Consider the following 16,784-nt stretch of genomic DNA (forward strand, 5'->3'; position numbering starts at 1 on the left):
GACAGAGGAGCGACAAATAATTAAAGAAAGGAAAGTCAGGACATATCATTTCTACAGTGCTTTTACAGACGAGTCTTTCACATGTTATGATGTTTTGGTGATTAAAACAAAAAACAATGGTGATAATATGCAAGAAAACTGAAGTGAAGGAATGTGATGACTCTCTATCTGACCCTGACTATGACCTGAGCAACCTTCCCTTCTCTGCAGCTTAATGAGGTAGACGTGGAGACGGAGTTCTTGAAGAAGTCAGACGCCTCCTGTGATGTTGCTTGTCTCATGTTTGACATCAGTGACCCCCATTCCTTCAACTATTGTGCCAGCATATACAAGGTCAGTCACAGTCAGTTACAGGACCATTTGAAGGATAAAGTGTCAATTTCTATTCATTCTTAATTTTTAAGATCACTCCTTCTTTTACTGTGTGTTTTGCTCCTGTTTGCCCACAGTTACCCTGTCTGATAATCCAGCACAGCTCACTTTGCAGCCTCTCCCAGTCTTTACCGTTCATATATGTAATTAGAGAAAGATAATTTTGGAGAGCTGAAAATTGCAGAGGTTAGACGGTCCGACATATTAAATAGACTTGAGACAGACATCCTTCCAGCATCGTTATTAGTTTTTTAATATTTGTTTGACTAAAGAAAGATTCAGTTACAATTACTCTGCAGTTACTAAGCAACACGTAAACATAAACTGTGATTTAATTTGCTTGTATTCGGACCCACTGGCTTTAACCCCATAGTTATGTGTTATCTGAATTAGATTAGGACACCCTTTTATATAAATTTACTCTCCCTCAACTCAGCTTTTCACTGTTTGAATTTTTTTATTTAGCAACATTACATGGAAGGCAACATCCCATGCGTGCTGGTCGCCTCCAAGGTGGACCTTCCTGAAGTGAAGCAGTTCCACGGGATGACCCCAGCAGAGTTCTGTTGTAAGCACAGACTGTCTTTCTCCATGCTGTCCCTTGACTCCAGCAGTAAAAACATCTACACCAGGTTTGCCTGGGCAGCCATGTGCCCGTATGTTTCAGTTATGTCACTCTTTTCCCTCTGAAAGGAAAGGTAAGACCCCTGCTTCTGTGCCACCTTCTTTTAATGCTTCCCTACTCCACTGCAATTTGTATTTCTTATTAACCCATATTATTTAGTGGCTGAAATACACAATCACGACCAATGGACCTTTTGGAACTAGCACACATGGAGAGTTTGGCACTGAGATGTGGTTCACTTTATTCTTTACACTTATTCAAATTAGTATTGAAATTCTTCATGTTTTAATTCATTTGTGTAAAAGGACTTTGATTGATTAGATAAATAAATATTTCAGTGTCTCTTTGCAACTTCACACACAACTTCCTGTGCAGCTGTGGTTATTTATAGAACTGTTGTACCTTTGGGTGAAGTTTATCATGTGCGGATGAGATATGAGAAACTCTGATCAATCATCATGGGCCTGTGTTTTTGATGCTGAAGATTACAAACTAACAAAAACCTGCAGAGCTTTGAATTTGGCCTGTAGAATAGCTGTGGGGAGAAAGCTGCAGTACACCAGAGAGAACTAAAGAAAGCACAGTGAGCACATGCAAACTCGCGACATTGCTTCACAGTGCACTTTTTAAAGTCTTTGTTAGTCAAACATAAAAAATTGAATGACAAGTCTATTATCATTTCTTGTACTCCACAACAACATGGAATTTAACTGCATGTAGAAAATGATTTTTGCATTTTTTTTGCAGTCTTGTTTCTGAAATGCTTCCTGAAATTGAAGGTATTTTTTCAATTTCAAGCAAGAAGCTAGTGTTAGGTAGCCCTTTAATACTAGCTGTTTAAACACTGTGAATAAAAGAAGAATAGCTTGACAGCCACCTTCCAGAGACATACATTTATACTAATCTAATGTTTCCACTGTGCACTGCAGTAGTTAAAAATTAAGTATCTTCTATCTTCTATCTTCCCTTTACGCAATTAGTATGCGACACGAACACTACAACCAAGGTGGGCATCGAGGCGATGATATACCTCCTTTATTATGCTTCTTTCCAACTCTATATTTTCATTCTTGGACTCCTCTAGAGTAGCTATTCATGATTCACGCCTTAAAATAATTTTCTTTTCTCTCTCCTTTAAGACAACTCTTTTCTGATTGGCTGATGTCCTCACAATTTGATCTGTATGCCTGAGACGACCATATTAATATGTGCTCCAAGTGACATCATACAGAGCCAAGAGTAGAAAAAATTGTCAGAAACAAAGTGTTTTTGTCCGCTGTGTTTTCAAACATTTGTGAAAGAATGGGTTGACTGAATTTGAGTCTTGCACAGGATGCAACTGTTACAGAAAGCCAGTTTGTAAAAAGTCTTCCCTCCTATATATTCAGTGATCAGCTGTAAGTGGTATTATATCAAAATGGAACCTTAGCAAGTTGGTCATTAAGTGGCAAGCCACATAAAATTACACAGCTGGGTCGCTGAATGCTGAGCCACATAATCTGTAAAAGTCATCAACACTGCTGACTCAGTAACTGCGGAGGTCCAAACCTTCTCTGGCATTACCATCAGCACAAAAGCTTTGCGTGGGGACCTTCACAACAAAGCAGTTTCTGTTAGTAGCCCAGTACTTTTGTTCATACGACAGAAAATAAAGAAGTGAGGAAATAATTAAAGAAAGTTTCCTTTAATTGCAGTAGTAGCTTTGAGTACTTTTAGCGGGTTAAGAATATCAAAAGCAGGCAAAAAAACGGGACACACAAGCAAAATGTGTTCAGATCAATAAAATAATTAGAAGGCACATCCTTCAGAATTTGGGTGGTTGAGCGTTACATACTTGCTACACAAGCATAAGATAAAAAGTAACGTTATCGGTGTGTTGTTCTGGTTGCCTTCTTATAAATATAGTGTTTAGGACTGACCGCAAACCAGTTGCGGGAGATGGCTGCCCCTCCCTAAGCCTGGTTCTGTCGGTGGTTTCTTCTTGTTAAAAGGGAGTTTTTCCTTCCCGCTGTCACCAAAGTACTTGCTTGTATGGGGCCATCTGATTGTTGTGGTTTTCTGTTTTTTTTCCCCTGTATTATTATAGGGTCTTTACCTTATATAAAGTGCAATCCAGTAACTGTTGTTATGATTTGGCGCTACACACACACATACCGAAATGGTCAAGTAGTCAGCAATGTTCATGTTAACCTTTGTGGATCAGTAATACTACTCTTTCTGGACAACAGTCCCAGGATATCAAATTCTTCACTAAATACTAGATTCATTTTCAAAATAAAATGATGTCATGGTTTTATGACTCATGGGATGCATATTTCTTAGTTTTCTAGTTACTCAGGAGCATGTTTCAGTTTAAAATGGAGAACATATTTAAAAAATGTATTTCAGTCATTTACTATAATGGCCTAAATGAATAATTACACATATTTTTGCTTTAAATTTCTCCCAGACTCAGCTGTTATATTACCCCACTATATGTGCTCACTTGGCGTTACAATCCCACCACCTCAAGCTGCATAATCAAAATCACACACTTCTTACAAGCACTGGTTTGTATTTCCTAGCACTAATTTCTTTCTCCAAGTTACAAACAACAACGAAAAACATAAAATCGTGCCACAAAACACGGCATGATGCAATAACTTATATTTTTTGCCCTGAGTTCACAGTTTTTCCCAATCTGAAGCATCAGCTTGGAATCTGAAAAACATGCTGCACTTCGCTTTCAAGTGCACTTCAAAGAACCTGACGGTGATGACAGACATCCATGCTCCGGTTTTCTTTTCTCTGCAGAAATATCTGCACAGTTACTACTCTTTCTTTTGTGTGCAAATAGCAAACCCATGCCTGTCCTCCTGTTCAGGATGCACAAAGTCAGCTTAAATAAATGGCAGCCAGGAGGAACACAAGCAAAATGCAACCCAGGTCCATCATTTTCCACACCCTCTACATTTCCTTAAATAAATATATGTTTCTAAAAATCCCAGTCAGGCCATTTGAAATTCAAGACCAACAGATGGTGCTCTGGAGTCTTTTTAAGATTGACGTCTATGTTTAAAATAAGAACACCTGCCGGACTTTACGTTGCATTTGTGCTGTAGATTTTATTTTATTTTTTTCTTGATGATGATGTATGTTTTAAACCACCATAAAGTAGCATTAGCATCAGCTTGAAAGTTGCATATGCATATGGTGTAGCCTATAAGCCACACTTATTTTTAAAAAATGTATATAATGTAATCCTTTTACATTGTAATACACATTAAGTTCAGGCTTTGCTCCTGTACACCCTTTATAGATTCTTTTCACGTCCAGTTTCCATAACTATTAGTGCATGATGTGTGGTGTGTCCTTTTTTTGGCCTGCTGCCATTTATTTTATTAGTAACATTAATAGTAATTCATTAGGAACCCATTTCTATGTATACCTTTAGACTTTTCTTTTATATGTAAAAACCAAACCGTATTCCACAAGCTGAATTTAAAAAAATTAATGTTTTTTCATTAGTAGAATAACATCGACGCGGATACACCCTACACTCTGGCCATTTGACTCGCAATTAAAGCAAAATATTAGCACAGGGAATTTCAACAACATCAGAGTTTTTGTACGGAAGTTAAGTGGGCCTTTAAATACCACCTAGCATGAGAGAAAATATTAGCACTTCGGAAGATTTTCTATTGGTCCACGAAAGAAAAGGCCTGGATTTTGGGCGTGTCCACCTATTCCTATTGGTCGAAGGCGTTGTCTCTCAGCCCCACTCTCTCCCTTTCACCTCCCACCTCTCCACCGACTGAATGTCCGGCCCGAACGAGGATTTGCACGAAAACATCAACCGCAGACTGCGTATCAGTACCAGAGGGGGAGCAGCTCTACGACGAACAGGACCCGACGCTATTCATCCAGCGGCATGACAACCACGTCGATGGCTTTTCCGAAGTTTGATAACGTTCCGGTGGCCCTGAAGCGAGACGTTAGAAGCGCGAAAAAGATTTAACGGCAATGACCGCGCTATCACTTGTTTGATAGAAAGACAGAGAGGGGGGGCCGAAGTGGACTCCCTCCCCCTCAGTGAAGAGCCGTTCCGCCCGATGGAGACTGTGACGGGACCTCTGCAGCGAGCTCGAGGCCCGGAGCGTCACCTGTGAGACGTCGACACCTCGTCGGAGGACGTAATTAAGAGAGACACGCGAACATCTGTCCGTACTTTCCACGACTTTATTTGACAAGTTCTGCGCGAGCCTGCACGCTAAAACTAAAGTTAGCAGGTCGGCGTTAGCTGCAGGAGGCGACCCCGCGTGCAAGATGACCAATATAGATATCACTTAACGAGAGGTTACGCACCGCCTCAGGTAACCTCGGGACAGGTGAACTGCGCACTGTTAAATGGCTTTGTTCTAGAAAGCATACAAGAGCAACTTGCCTCAGTCTTTGCTGTGAGAACTGATTGTTCCCCCCCTCAAACACGGACTTTTAAAATAAGTCTTTTTTTTTTCCCTCATCGAGTGTCGCTCCCTCAATCAACCATGTCACTCAAAGACAATCCCTGTCGGAAATTTCAAGCCAACATTTTCAACAAAAGTAAATGCCAGAACTGCTTTAAGCCCAGAGAGTCGCATCTGCTCAACGACGAAGACTTAAACCAGGTAAACAAACGCTTTTTCCAGCAACTTTCCATTGCGTTTCACTCTTACTATGCACCGTTTAATGGGAGTGCAAATCCTGTTGCTGTCTTTTCTGTTTGATGTGCTCATTTCAAACGACTTGTCGTGTGCTAATAGACCACGAAGTGCAAAGGTTGGGTTAATTGGACATAATTAGTTTCCAGCCCAAGGGCGCATATTGACCCTAATTCATGCACACGCAGGCCTCCACCCAGCTCCATGCCCTGCAGCACAGGAGAAACACTATCAGCTGCTTTTACAGGAGCTGTAATTATTTCAGATTATGTTGTCTCCTTTGATCATTTAACTGTAGTTTGAACCATACTATTGCTTAAAATAAGAAACTGTAAAGTTTACTTTAACAGGGACTAATATTGTGCGAGGCTGACTTAGTATTATTATTATTATTATTATTATTATTAACATTATTATTATTTTAGTGGAGATATTTCACTGTTTACATTGTCCCCAGCAGGGAGTCTTATGTTGTGAAGGTGGTATGGTATCATGCTGAACTTTGTTGACCCACATTGTGATCATTCCTCTTGGGAGTCTTGTTTAATGGGAAAGATCAAGGCTCATTCTCAGGTCTGAAGATTGTACAAGTGATGCTTTTTCAGTGTCTGTGAGACACATTGTCCACTATCATTGTCCTCCACGATGTTGGTACAGAAATTGGCTTATGTTTGTTGGCCTCACATGGCTATTAAAGATTATTAGATCGTCTGTTGCTGGAGGTTTGAAGTCCTGTACTCCATATATTAAGTCCTTACACAGACACACACACAGAAAAAATATGGAAAAGCCGAGCATCTATTTTCAGCCAGAACTGTCATTCTGACCTCCCATCTCTCCAATTTCACTTGCCTTAAAGGCCCAGGCTATTGAAGCAATATTAAAATCCTTTATGATTACATGGAATAGGAGGTTGTGAGGTGGGGGGCATTGCGAAATGAAGACACAGGAACACGCTCAGATGAGTGCATTTAACTGCTGAACCATTAGAGGCTAAAAAGTGACCTAGATTCATCTCGCTTATTTCTCGGTCTCATGGGGGACTTGCCATTGGTATGGCTGTCAAGTCTTATAAGGACAGATGAGATGTTTTTCTAAACTGTGTTTTTTTTTTTTTTTTTTTTTTTTCTTTCTTTTTTTTTCTACAGGCATTAAAACAACAAGTGTCCCACTGTCTCATTCTTTCAGTCACATTATCAGTTGCCTTCATCTTGCAGTTTTTTTCCCTCCATTTTTAGTGTCTGAATGTTTCTCTTGCAAGTCTGTTCAAACTCTTGACTGTCCAAGGTTATAATTTGGACTTGTGCTTGGAAATTAATGTTATGTCATTTTGTTTACACAGTCACTCAGCTGGGAAATGTGCTGTGCTGCATGTAATCAAAGCAAAAGAGGATTTTATGGTGGATTATGCTCGGCCGTACATAGGGTGAAGTTATGACCGTAATCAAAACCTCAGATTGAAAGACATGGAAGTGCCAGACAGCTGGATATGTCAAGCTCTTTTGACTCAGATTTGTTGGCTACTGTTTCATAGGCTGGGGGGCGAAGCACACGTGCATTTATGTAAGACGCTTAATTTGATAAGCTCTTTAGGCTAGGCACAGGTACGATCTTAATGTAAACATCAAGTTCAGCTCGGTCTCCTGCGCGCAGTATGCATGCAGTGGTTATGCAGGACTTCTTGGCTCGGCAGACAAGTGCTGACTACTAGCGTGGCTACAGTTCAAGTATGTACCAGAACAACTTAAGAAACACTGCCAGGCCAACTTGCGTCTCTCAGTACATGTTTGAATTGCAAATCTGTAGCCACAAAAGCTCGGCACTAATTCTCTCTTCTGCTTCTCATCCACTGTTTTTTTTTTTTTTTTTTTTTTTTTTTTCTTTCTTTCTTTCCTCTCCTAACTTCTGCCTCTTGCTTCCCCCACCACCCACCAGTCCACCCACTTAGAGGATCAGAAGAAAAATTGTGTGTGTGTGTGTGTGTGTGTGTGTGTGTGTGTGTGTGTGTGTGTGTGTGTGTGTGTGCCTTTCCTTTTTCTTTTTTTCAGGGCAGCATGGTGCTCTGGAATAAAGCCAAGTGGAGAGTGTAGCCTAAAGTCAAGCCAGCTAATGTCTATTATAACACTTTCCTTGAATTTAACACATATTTGTGAGTGTGTTTTAAAATAGGTCATAGTATGTGGTCTCAACTTGCAGAATCAACTTCTGTGTCCCATAATTAGACAGTTATTTATTATGCTAATGATTGCTTCCAACACTGTCATTGTGTTTTCCATTCACCAGGCGAAACCTATATATGCAGGATGGCTGCTCCTGGCACCGGAGGGAACAAATTTTGACAATCCCTTACACAGATCTCGGGTAAGTGGTTTCATAAGTGTTTAGCTTTGCTGGTGGTCAGATTGCTTGTGTTTAGAAGAGAGCATTATGTTGTCACTTCACCTTTTCTTGACTTTCTTTTGGAAGTTTTGGCAGAAATTCATGGCAAGAAACTGGCGCTCTTTATAAGAGAAGAGGTCCATTTAACCCCCCTTGTGTTTAGCTTCTGCTCGTCTGAATGGTTGATTGGTGTAGTGGTTTTGATTTTGTGTTAAACTGCTTTGAGGACAAACGAGCAGCCTGTTTGGTTTTGAGCTGACAGATGACGTTATGGCATGGCGAGGCATCTGCTGTCTGCCTGTCTGTCCACTGTTCGCAAGAAATGCTGCTCCTCTGTTGGTCACCTAATAGGTTTTCACCCAAGGTGTGAGAAGCTTAGGGGAAACTTGTCATCCTAGTGTACTGATTTTAGAGACACTTGCACACGGTGATCATCTAACAGGTCTTTGCCCAAGTTATGCTCAAGGTCAAGTCAAATTTGGATACTGATGAAAAGTTTTGTTGAGGACAAGAAAAAAAAAAAAGTGTGAAATCTATGTCCAGTAACACGTATCTATGGATTAATGGTTGTGACTTTTTTTCACAAACTGCTGTGAGACTGTATTGAAGCCTTTCTGGAGCTTCTTGATGTGCTTGCGTGGTTTCTGTTCAGGTACGCTGCCTTCCTCCCACAGTCCAGACATGATTGTTGGGTAATTGGTGATTCTAAATTGCCCAAAGGAGGGATTGAGAGTGCAGATGACTGTCTAGTTACCAGGGTGTACCCCGACCATCATCCACTGGCGGAAATCCCAGCATAGCCATTATCCATTTTTCTTGTCTGTGATGATTTTTGTTTTGGTTATAAGCTTACCCCCCCACCCCATATAGTAGACCCCCTACCCCATTTAGCTAGGCAAAGCTATGTTGTTTACCACCAAAGTTCTAAGCTAAGTTTGTTTTACCAGCTCAGAGTGCTAGGTAAGTAGCGTGGCTACTCCTCCCTTTAATTTCCTTATCCATTCTGGCACTCATTTGATAAACAAGAGCTCTTGTTGTTGTGGCTTCAGTGGCTACTTCATGAAATCAGCAGATTCTTATGGGAATCTCAGTCCTCTGTCAGTGAAGCCTCATTGTTAGGAAATAATGAGCCTAATATTGACTTCATTTAATAACTCTTACCACTGCAGTATCGTGTAATCGGAGCCGTCGTTTATCAGCTGCCAGATTATATGCTGTGGTGGTGCATCCCAAAAAGAGGACTACGGCGAATGTGGGGGAGGAGAAGAAAGGTCTCCGTTCTCACAGCCTCGCTGATGGCTTCCATATGAGTTTTGGGAAAAGCACCTCTGGATCTACTATCAACAGTCTGCCGCTGCTTTGACATCATCAGTGATGCGTTCCGCCTATTCTCCCAGTCAGCGTTTCACTGCGGGGGTATAATTGCTGGCTTGTACGTAGTGCTGACGTGAGCACATTTGTCAGGTTTACACTGAAACAAATAACAGAGAAACAAAAAACTGCTGATGTCTCAGGTGAGTCACGTTTTAGGGTCACTTTAGTTTAACAGGTTGTGGAGGGGTCTGGCTCTGTTTTGTGACAGTGAGGGTGGAATTCTATAATCAGCCTCTGTAGCCTGTAATATATCGTGTTTGTGTTTTTGTTTGGTTTGGTTTGGTTTATTTTAAAAAGCATCTGTGGACTGCAGTGTCCCTTTAACATTGCTTCTGAGGCTTCTCGGCCCCCCTGTTGAGACCTTCCAGTGGCCTTTTAGGTTAGAGAGCAGCTCTCAATATTTCATGCATCAGGCGCTGTTAGAATAGGAGCCCAGGAAATTTAACACTGAGACTAAGCGGTACATTAGGATATGAGGGCGGTGGAAGAGAACTGATCAAGACAATGAGGATGAATATCAGTGGAAATTGTATTATTGTAACTGACAGGATTCCCATTCAAACCAAGACTTAAACCCCCCCCAGCTAACCTGGTACATCATGATATAACACTGCGCTTCACAGTTGCATGCCTTTCCATATATATCCTACAGTTTAATCGGCAGTGAAATCTCATCTTCTCTTATGAACGTCTGTATCCACTTAGCTCTTGTTGTGATAACACCCGCACTTTATATATGAAGGCCTTTTTTCCTCAAGTAGTTGTAAAGAAAAGGAAAACAATCTGAAATCTTAATGACCGAATGCAGCTGATGCATGCTGATAAAAATGTTGTCCAGCTTGTCACAGCTTGAAAGCCTTGTGATGTCCCGTAAGAGGAACGTGTGCCAGCATTACTTGCTTACTGCTGTATAGCAACTGTTTCCAAAAACTTGATTGCACTTCCTTTTAACTGTTTGTTTGTTTGTGTGTGTGTGTGTGTGTCTCCGTGTGTGTATGTGTGTGTTGTATTGGAGGTCTTTATACCCTAAGGTGTGTGTTCAAGCTTTTAACTGGAGTTTCTAGATCCAGCAAAATAATCTCAGGCTTTAGAAATTTATTGGCCTTCCACAAGTCTGTGTTTGACTCTCATGCCCAGAGTTATCAAATGTGTAATGATTGATATGATAAATATTGGCACATCTTCTTGTGAGGCTTCTTTTAAAAAAAATTTTTTTTTAATATAAAATGACTATGGTTTGCTGTTGATATCTTTTGTGTGATCATGTCAGTAATGACAGATTTTTTTGGTTGTTTGGTTTTTTTTCTTTTTACAGAAATGGCAGAGGAGGTTCTTTATCCTCTACGAGCACGGCTTACTTCGCTATGCTCTGGATGAAATGGTGAGCTTCCTTCCTGTCAGTTGATGATTATTTTGTTGCCTGTTTTGTTCATATTCTGAAGCTTGTCTGTGACTGTTAATAGCTGGTGGCACAGTCTAAACAACCACAGCATGGGTCAAACAAACAGCAGCATACTGTACAGTGTATCTGTGTTATAATGCACCATGATCTGCTCATTTACACAGCCTTATTCACCTCATTGCTGCTACTATGACATTGAAAATATGCAGCATATAAATAAAAGGGAAGTTTTTTTCCCCTCTCTTTGACTTCTGAAAACAAACAACTCCATCAGCAGTTTGACACATAAGGGGAACAGACGTTAAAACTTTCACTTCTTTCTTTTTCCTGCTTCACATCAAAGGATTGCTCTCTTTTCACTTGAGTTAAACCAGAGGCTTTGGCTACTATTTGATCATTTACAGTGGCTATTGTTACTGTAATACAGTTGTATTTATTGTAAGATGATAATGAAGTATGATCATTTTTTCATTGTTAGTTGCAAGTTTAGTTTCTCTGAGAAGAAACGCTAGTTACATGATTTCTGTGCAAAATTAGTTGTATTAAAACCAAAGAAAAACTTTGATGCAAGTGCTGAAAATGTGAGATTGATGAGACAGCCTACACATGGTTAGCACCAGTCCTTTGTTCCATACAACCAGGTATTTAGTGAGCGTGCTAAACACTAAGCCTGCTTATACAGTAGTGTCAAAAGGAATGAGAGTGTGGTGTTGACATTCAAAGTTATGTACCTAGCTTTGTGTGTTTATTTAAGTGGTTACTACACTGCGCACTTGATGTGCAGGTGCTCCGTGGTTACTTCCTGTTCTTAAAGGAAAGACTGGAAAAACCACTCATTGACTGACATATTAAATCACCGAGTTATATTTAGTCAGTAGACTAAAATCTATGTAGTAATTATAAAATTAGTATGTAGACTTTCTGTCTGAGCTTGAGTTTTGTAGTCGACTTGGTTCAGGAATCTAGTTTGTCGGTTTTATTGGCACTGTAGGATGCAGGCATGCTGAATATTGATCGACCCAAGCAGTGTTCAACAGCCTTTTTTGTTTTGTTTTTGTTTTTTTAAGCGTAGGATGTGTTTTGAAATGAGGTGAAAGCAGAAGTAGATGAAACTGTATTTGTTTTATTGACTTTGACCCTTTCACATTGTGGTATTTTAGTAGAAAAGCTAGCGTGAGGTTTGATGTAATAAAGGGAACAGATGCTGGGGTGCAGTGTGGCATTCTTCTTTTCCTCCTCATATTAAGTCCTTTTACAGTTATTGCATTCTTACAGTTGAAGTGTTGCAAACATGACAATTGCTTGCTTATTGCTGGGTTGTAGGTTGATTGGCAGTGACGGACTTGTTTTCCTTCAAAGTAAGAGTTGCACCCTTTTAAAAAAAACATTTGGCTAAAGCGAAGCTTCTCCTCGCATTTTTTTTTAAGTAACTACCCCTCAGCTAGTAGTTAGCAAGTATTTGCAAACAAATGTGAAAAACTGCAGGCAATCTGCTAGCAGCCAAAGGAACTGCTAGAAAATTTGTGCGTACCCAGCATTTTACCCAGCAACAGCCACCAACCTCCAGGAACTACTATACTATCCAGTCAGGGAATACATTTTTTTTTTTTCCCTAGCAGCCAGCGATACATCATGTACAATATAGCTGACGACTCTTGAGATACATGCACAAGACAGCACGTGAGCAACCTTACATTATGTCTATTTGCACTGTTTTTATTGGAAAAAAAAATAAAACCACTGGCTAACAAAATCTGTCTGAACATAGCTTTCAAATCCTGCAGTGGCCCTAATGTGTTCTTCATATTGAGGCTCGTTTGTGAGGCACTCAATGGAGGAGGAGGATGACATGGAAAGAAACATAGATGATAGGGAAGAGACAAGTGAAGTGGCGGATGTCCTCCCTCCATTCAGTGTTCTCTCTGGATGTCACTCTTTGTGTTTTCATCCCTCTTCTGAGTGGAGGATCAAAAGTATACGGGACAATATGGGTCTGGAGCTTGAAATATCAAGTGCCACTAAATATAGAGCCTCGCTTGTCACACGAGGCTGATTAGAATAATTGTTTTCAGTTGAATAAAGAGCTGCACAAACTTGGCTAAATGGTGTACATGTCTGACATTAATATTAGGCTGTTTTCAATTTGATTAGTATTGAGATTACATACAATTAAAATATTCAACATAAAACACACCAAGGAGCCACAATAATCATTACTTTCCAAAGATTAAATTGTATTTATAGCAGTAGTAAGGGCGTTGCATCCATCCATTTGCAAATGTGCATGTGTGATAGGAGGTGAACCTACATTTAAACATATTAATCATTTACATACTTTATGACAACAGATAACAAATCGGTATTCTGCTTTGTTTCCAGTCAGGTCTTCATTCACGTGCTCAGAGCAGCTGAATGATATTAAGGACTGCTTGACCAGATCAGAAAGCTAGTATGGTAACAAAACACAGGGCAAGTCGTGACTAGCTGTTTAACAGTGACTGGATTTTCAAAATAAGAGCTAGAGGACGTTCATAAATGTTAAAGAGGGGGAAAAATGGTAAAATATGTCTCAAAATATTCTTGATTTATTGTAGTCTGTACGGCAAACACTGGTCAACATTAAGATCAGATGAACTAAATTGTGATTTCTAAAGTTTGCCAGCTTTCGCCAGTATAACGTTCCTCTAAACCACATCAAAACCCAATTTTGGGAGCACTCGTTATGATTGTAAATGAGGAGGTGCCCCTCTGTTTTGCTCTTAGCCTGGTTTTTATGGCTCTTCTGTCTTGGCTTAACCAAACCCAGATGGGTTGAGGTTCCAACCTGCAGGATGTGGCATGGCTCTGTGGGAAAGGAATGGACTAGCAAAAACCTGGGAGGGAGCACAGGACTTGAAGTCATTGATTTGGGGTTGCCCACCTACAGTGAACAGCTAACATGACACACCGCTGCCATGATTTTCTGCTAAGAGCGACGGTGGCTCTGAAGAGCTGTTATGTGCACAAGACAAGTGAGGGGGGGGGGAATATAGCTGCAGTAAGAACAATAAAGAGAACTGTGATAAAGAGAACTGTTTACTGTTGCTGTTTGAGTGTGAATAGCTGAAAATGTGCCACTAGTTCACAGAATACGTGTTGTTTTATTTGGTATTTGCAAATATGGAGAGAAGACAAAATTATTTAGAAAGCTCACTTACAGTTCAGTCCCCAGTATTTGCTGAATGCACCAGCTGGATTGTTCTAAGAGCAGACTAACACAGTTTTGTCCAGGCAGCGTTGCTGAGGCAACACGATTTGTCCCTTTTGTCCACCGGCAGTTTACCATGGTATTTGATGCATGGGGCAGATTCTCAGTTTTGTTGAGAGCTCTAGAGGTCTCTGACCTGACTGATATAGGACAGAACAGACTGGAAGCAAAGTACGGATTTGTGCACTGAAGTTGTCTCTAGGCTCTGTCATGTGGCGAGCAAGCCTTTCTGCTGTGGCTGTGGACAAAAACATCAGATACAGCATCAAAACAAATGTGCAAGGCTGGATTGGACAAAGTGTTTGTGTGTGTGTGCACCTGTGAGAGAGGGTACTAGACAGCAGTGGACACGTCTGGAACAGGTGTTGCAAGTTCTGAGTAAGCTCTTTATTAAAGTGTTCCTTGTTTGCAGAGAACAGATACAGAATGTGGGTTTTATGATAATTTTGAGTTAAACATAAAAACAAATAAGACAAATTACATAATTGTGTGTTGAAGTTGTCCAAGTGTGGTGAGAGAAACAGCCTCTCACACCAGATCCATTATCACGTCAGAGTGAGGGCAGGTATGTAGGTGAGAAAAACTGTCAGGAAAGCTGCTTTAATGACATCAGCGAGAGTCAGAAAGATCAACACCCTTACTCTAATAACCTTCACTGTGCAGTCAAATGCCCTACACATCACCTCGCACCCAGTGAACGTCCTTTGACCGATAGATAACCTACTCTAAGTGAAACATGCTCTTCATTATGTGATCTAAACTTTCCTCTTTGGGAATTTATCAGTCTTGTGTTGTGGTGTCTGAGGTCACACTGAATCATCAGGCTTGTGCATTGCTAATCTCTTATTAATGTTGAGGGTGGTTTGTGTGCAGTATTTCTTCATTGTATTTCGAGACCTTTGCGGGAACACAGTGCAGGTTGTGTTATCACGCTGTTCGCTTAATGTATTTTATCCCAGGCTGAACAAGCACAGTATACCTGCGAATGAAGTGAGGCTCCCTATTGAGTTGCAGTACACAAAAGACCCTTTCAGATACACTTGGATTGCGTTTGCCTTTAGAGTGTATTGACTGCAGTCTGTATCGCAGCCGTATTCAACGAGAACATGATGTTCTCATGATGTTTTAGCTGTTTAAGTCATTCACATTTCATCTTGGCTCAATTAATTTGCTGTGTTTACTGGAATTCAAATAATGGACTTCTGCCCCATAGCTTTGTCCAAGAACTGAGAGGGTTTTTTTTTTTTTTTGGGTTTTTTTTTTGGACAAACTTCCTTCCATTTCCCACACATTTGTGCATTCTTTTAACTTGAGATACGCACAGGTCCTGCTGCATCTCTCCTTAATCTCTGACATGAACCCATACAGCCCCGGCCTGTATTTGCCTTCAAGCCTTGTAAGACCTTTTCACATGCTGAGACATGTGTAAATTCTCTATCTTTTTTGCACCTGAGAAACATGAATCTAAACGTTTCGTGGTGAGTGTCTGTTTGGGGTGAGAGCTAGGGGATAGATGAGTGGGCAGGGCTTTGGAGCTGTGTTTCTTGCCTCCAGGCCACTCAATGTGGGGAATAAGTAGAGTTTTACCACCCTACCCCATCAAATTCGGAATACTTAGAGGTGCTCTAGTCTTCCACTCACAGCAAGCCATGAGAAAATGACTGGAGAAAGAAGTGTGAACCACCTGAAGTACATTTATGTTTGCATTATAGCACAGAGGGGCAAGAATAAACGTTGGTTGCAGCTCTGGTGGATAGAAGTGGTATAATCTCTCCATATTAGAGCACTAAATATGGATTCTGGGTGAGGCATATGTTGGTTTTGTAGAGATATGGTGCGTGAGAGTCTTATTTAACCCCTGCCCTTCCTTCCCCATGGTTCCAGTAGGAACTGATCTGCTGGAATGTAAACAGTAATGGATTACAGTTGGGTCACTATACCCAGTGCACAAAGCCACAAAACCATGGGAACAGCAATTCATACAGCTTGTAATAATCAGGATCCGCAGCGCTGTAACTGACATTCAGCTGAATAGCAACCCCCAGTCATAAAGCTTTCACCCAGTGCGGTACATTTATAACAAGAATTCCCTTGTTTTTGTTTCTGTGTGCAGAAATGGGGACTTTGTGGGGATTTTTTTTTTTCGTTTTTGTCCCTGTTGTGTCCTAGTTAAATTCCCAATTTTGCACTGAAGATCTTATCATTGCTCTGACTTGTTGGCTGATAAAGTTTCACTACAGTGAGAGGGCCCAACTTCAGTAAGCATTGTTCCTGTGGCACAACCAACCAAAAATGACAACACAGGCCTACCTGATTTGAGATTTCATAGCTTGATGGTTGAATTGGATGAGTATATGCTAAAGTCATTATAACACAAACGGCAAGGTCAACAGCTAGCTTGCAATTAAAAACAGTCACATAGGTCTAAAGGCTGGCTGGTGGTCGCATAGCAACCACCAGTCATTAAGGAAAAATTTTTGTTCCCGCGACTGGTTGCCAGCTGGTTGGCTGGGCGTGAAACTGATTCCTAAGGACCCAGGCTTGGAGTCCTGCAAGTGATGCTCTAGCAACCTCCGGTCGCTAGGGAGGTTTCAGTACACTTGGGAAGTGGTGAGTGTTTGCAAACTTCCATGCAAATGCTGGGAGACAAAGAAGTTTTTAGTGCAGCACTGGCTTTGTGAATGATTTCGCCTGACGATAGCCAGG

The 16,784-nt window shown here is 40.8% G+C and overlaps 1 protein-coding gene across 5 annotated transcripts in view; it reads left to right on the forward strand.

Moving 5' to 3' along the window:
- Positions 1–4,741: 4,741 nt before the first annotated feature.
- The window catches only part of si:ch73-103b11.2 (early endosome antigen 1), a 52,577-nt gene continuing 40,534 nt past the window's right edge, over positions 4,742–16,784 (forward strand). For 2 of the 5 annotated variants that reach the window (XM_039616811.1, XM_031739301.2), the window contains exons 1-3: positions 4,742–5,643; positions 7,960–8,037; positions 10,745–10,810. In XM_039616811.1, the coding sequence (XP_039472745.1) occupies positions 5,524–5,643; positions 7,960–8,037; positions 10,745–10,810 (264 nt within the window). In that variant the 5' untranslated portion in view covers positions 4,742–5,523. The remainder of the gene's footprint in view (positions 5,644–7,959; positions 8,038–10,744; positions 10,811–16,784) is intronic. The other 3 variants (XM_039616813.1, XM_031739305.2, XM_039616812.1) reach the window with 2 other exon arrangements.

This window comes from Oreochromis aureus, linkage group 8 (assembly GCF_013358895.1).
Source record: "Oreochromis aureus strain Israel breed Guangdong linkage group 8, ZZ_aureus, whole genome shotgun sequence".
Classification (NCBI taxonomy): Eukaryota; Metazoa; Chordata; class Actinopteri; order Cichliformes; family Cichlidae; genus Oreochromis; species Oreochromis aureus.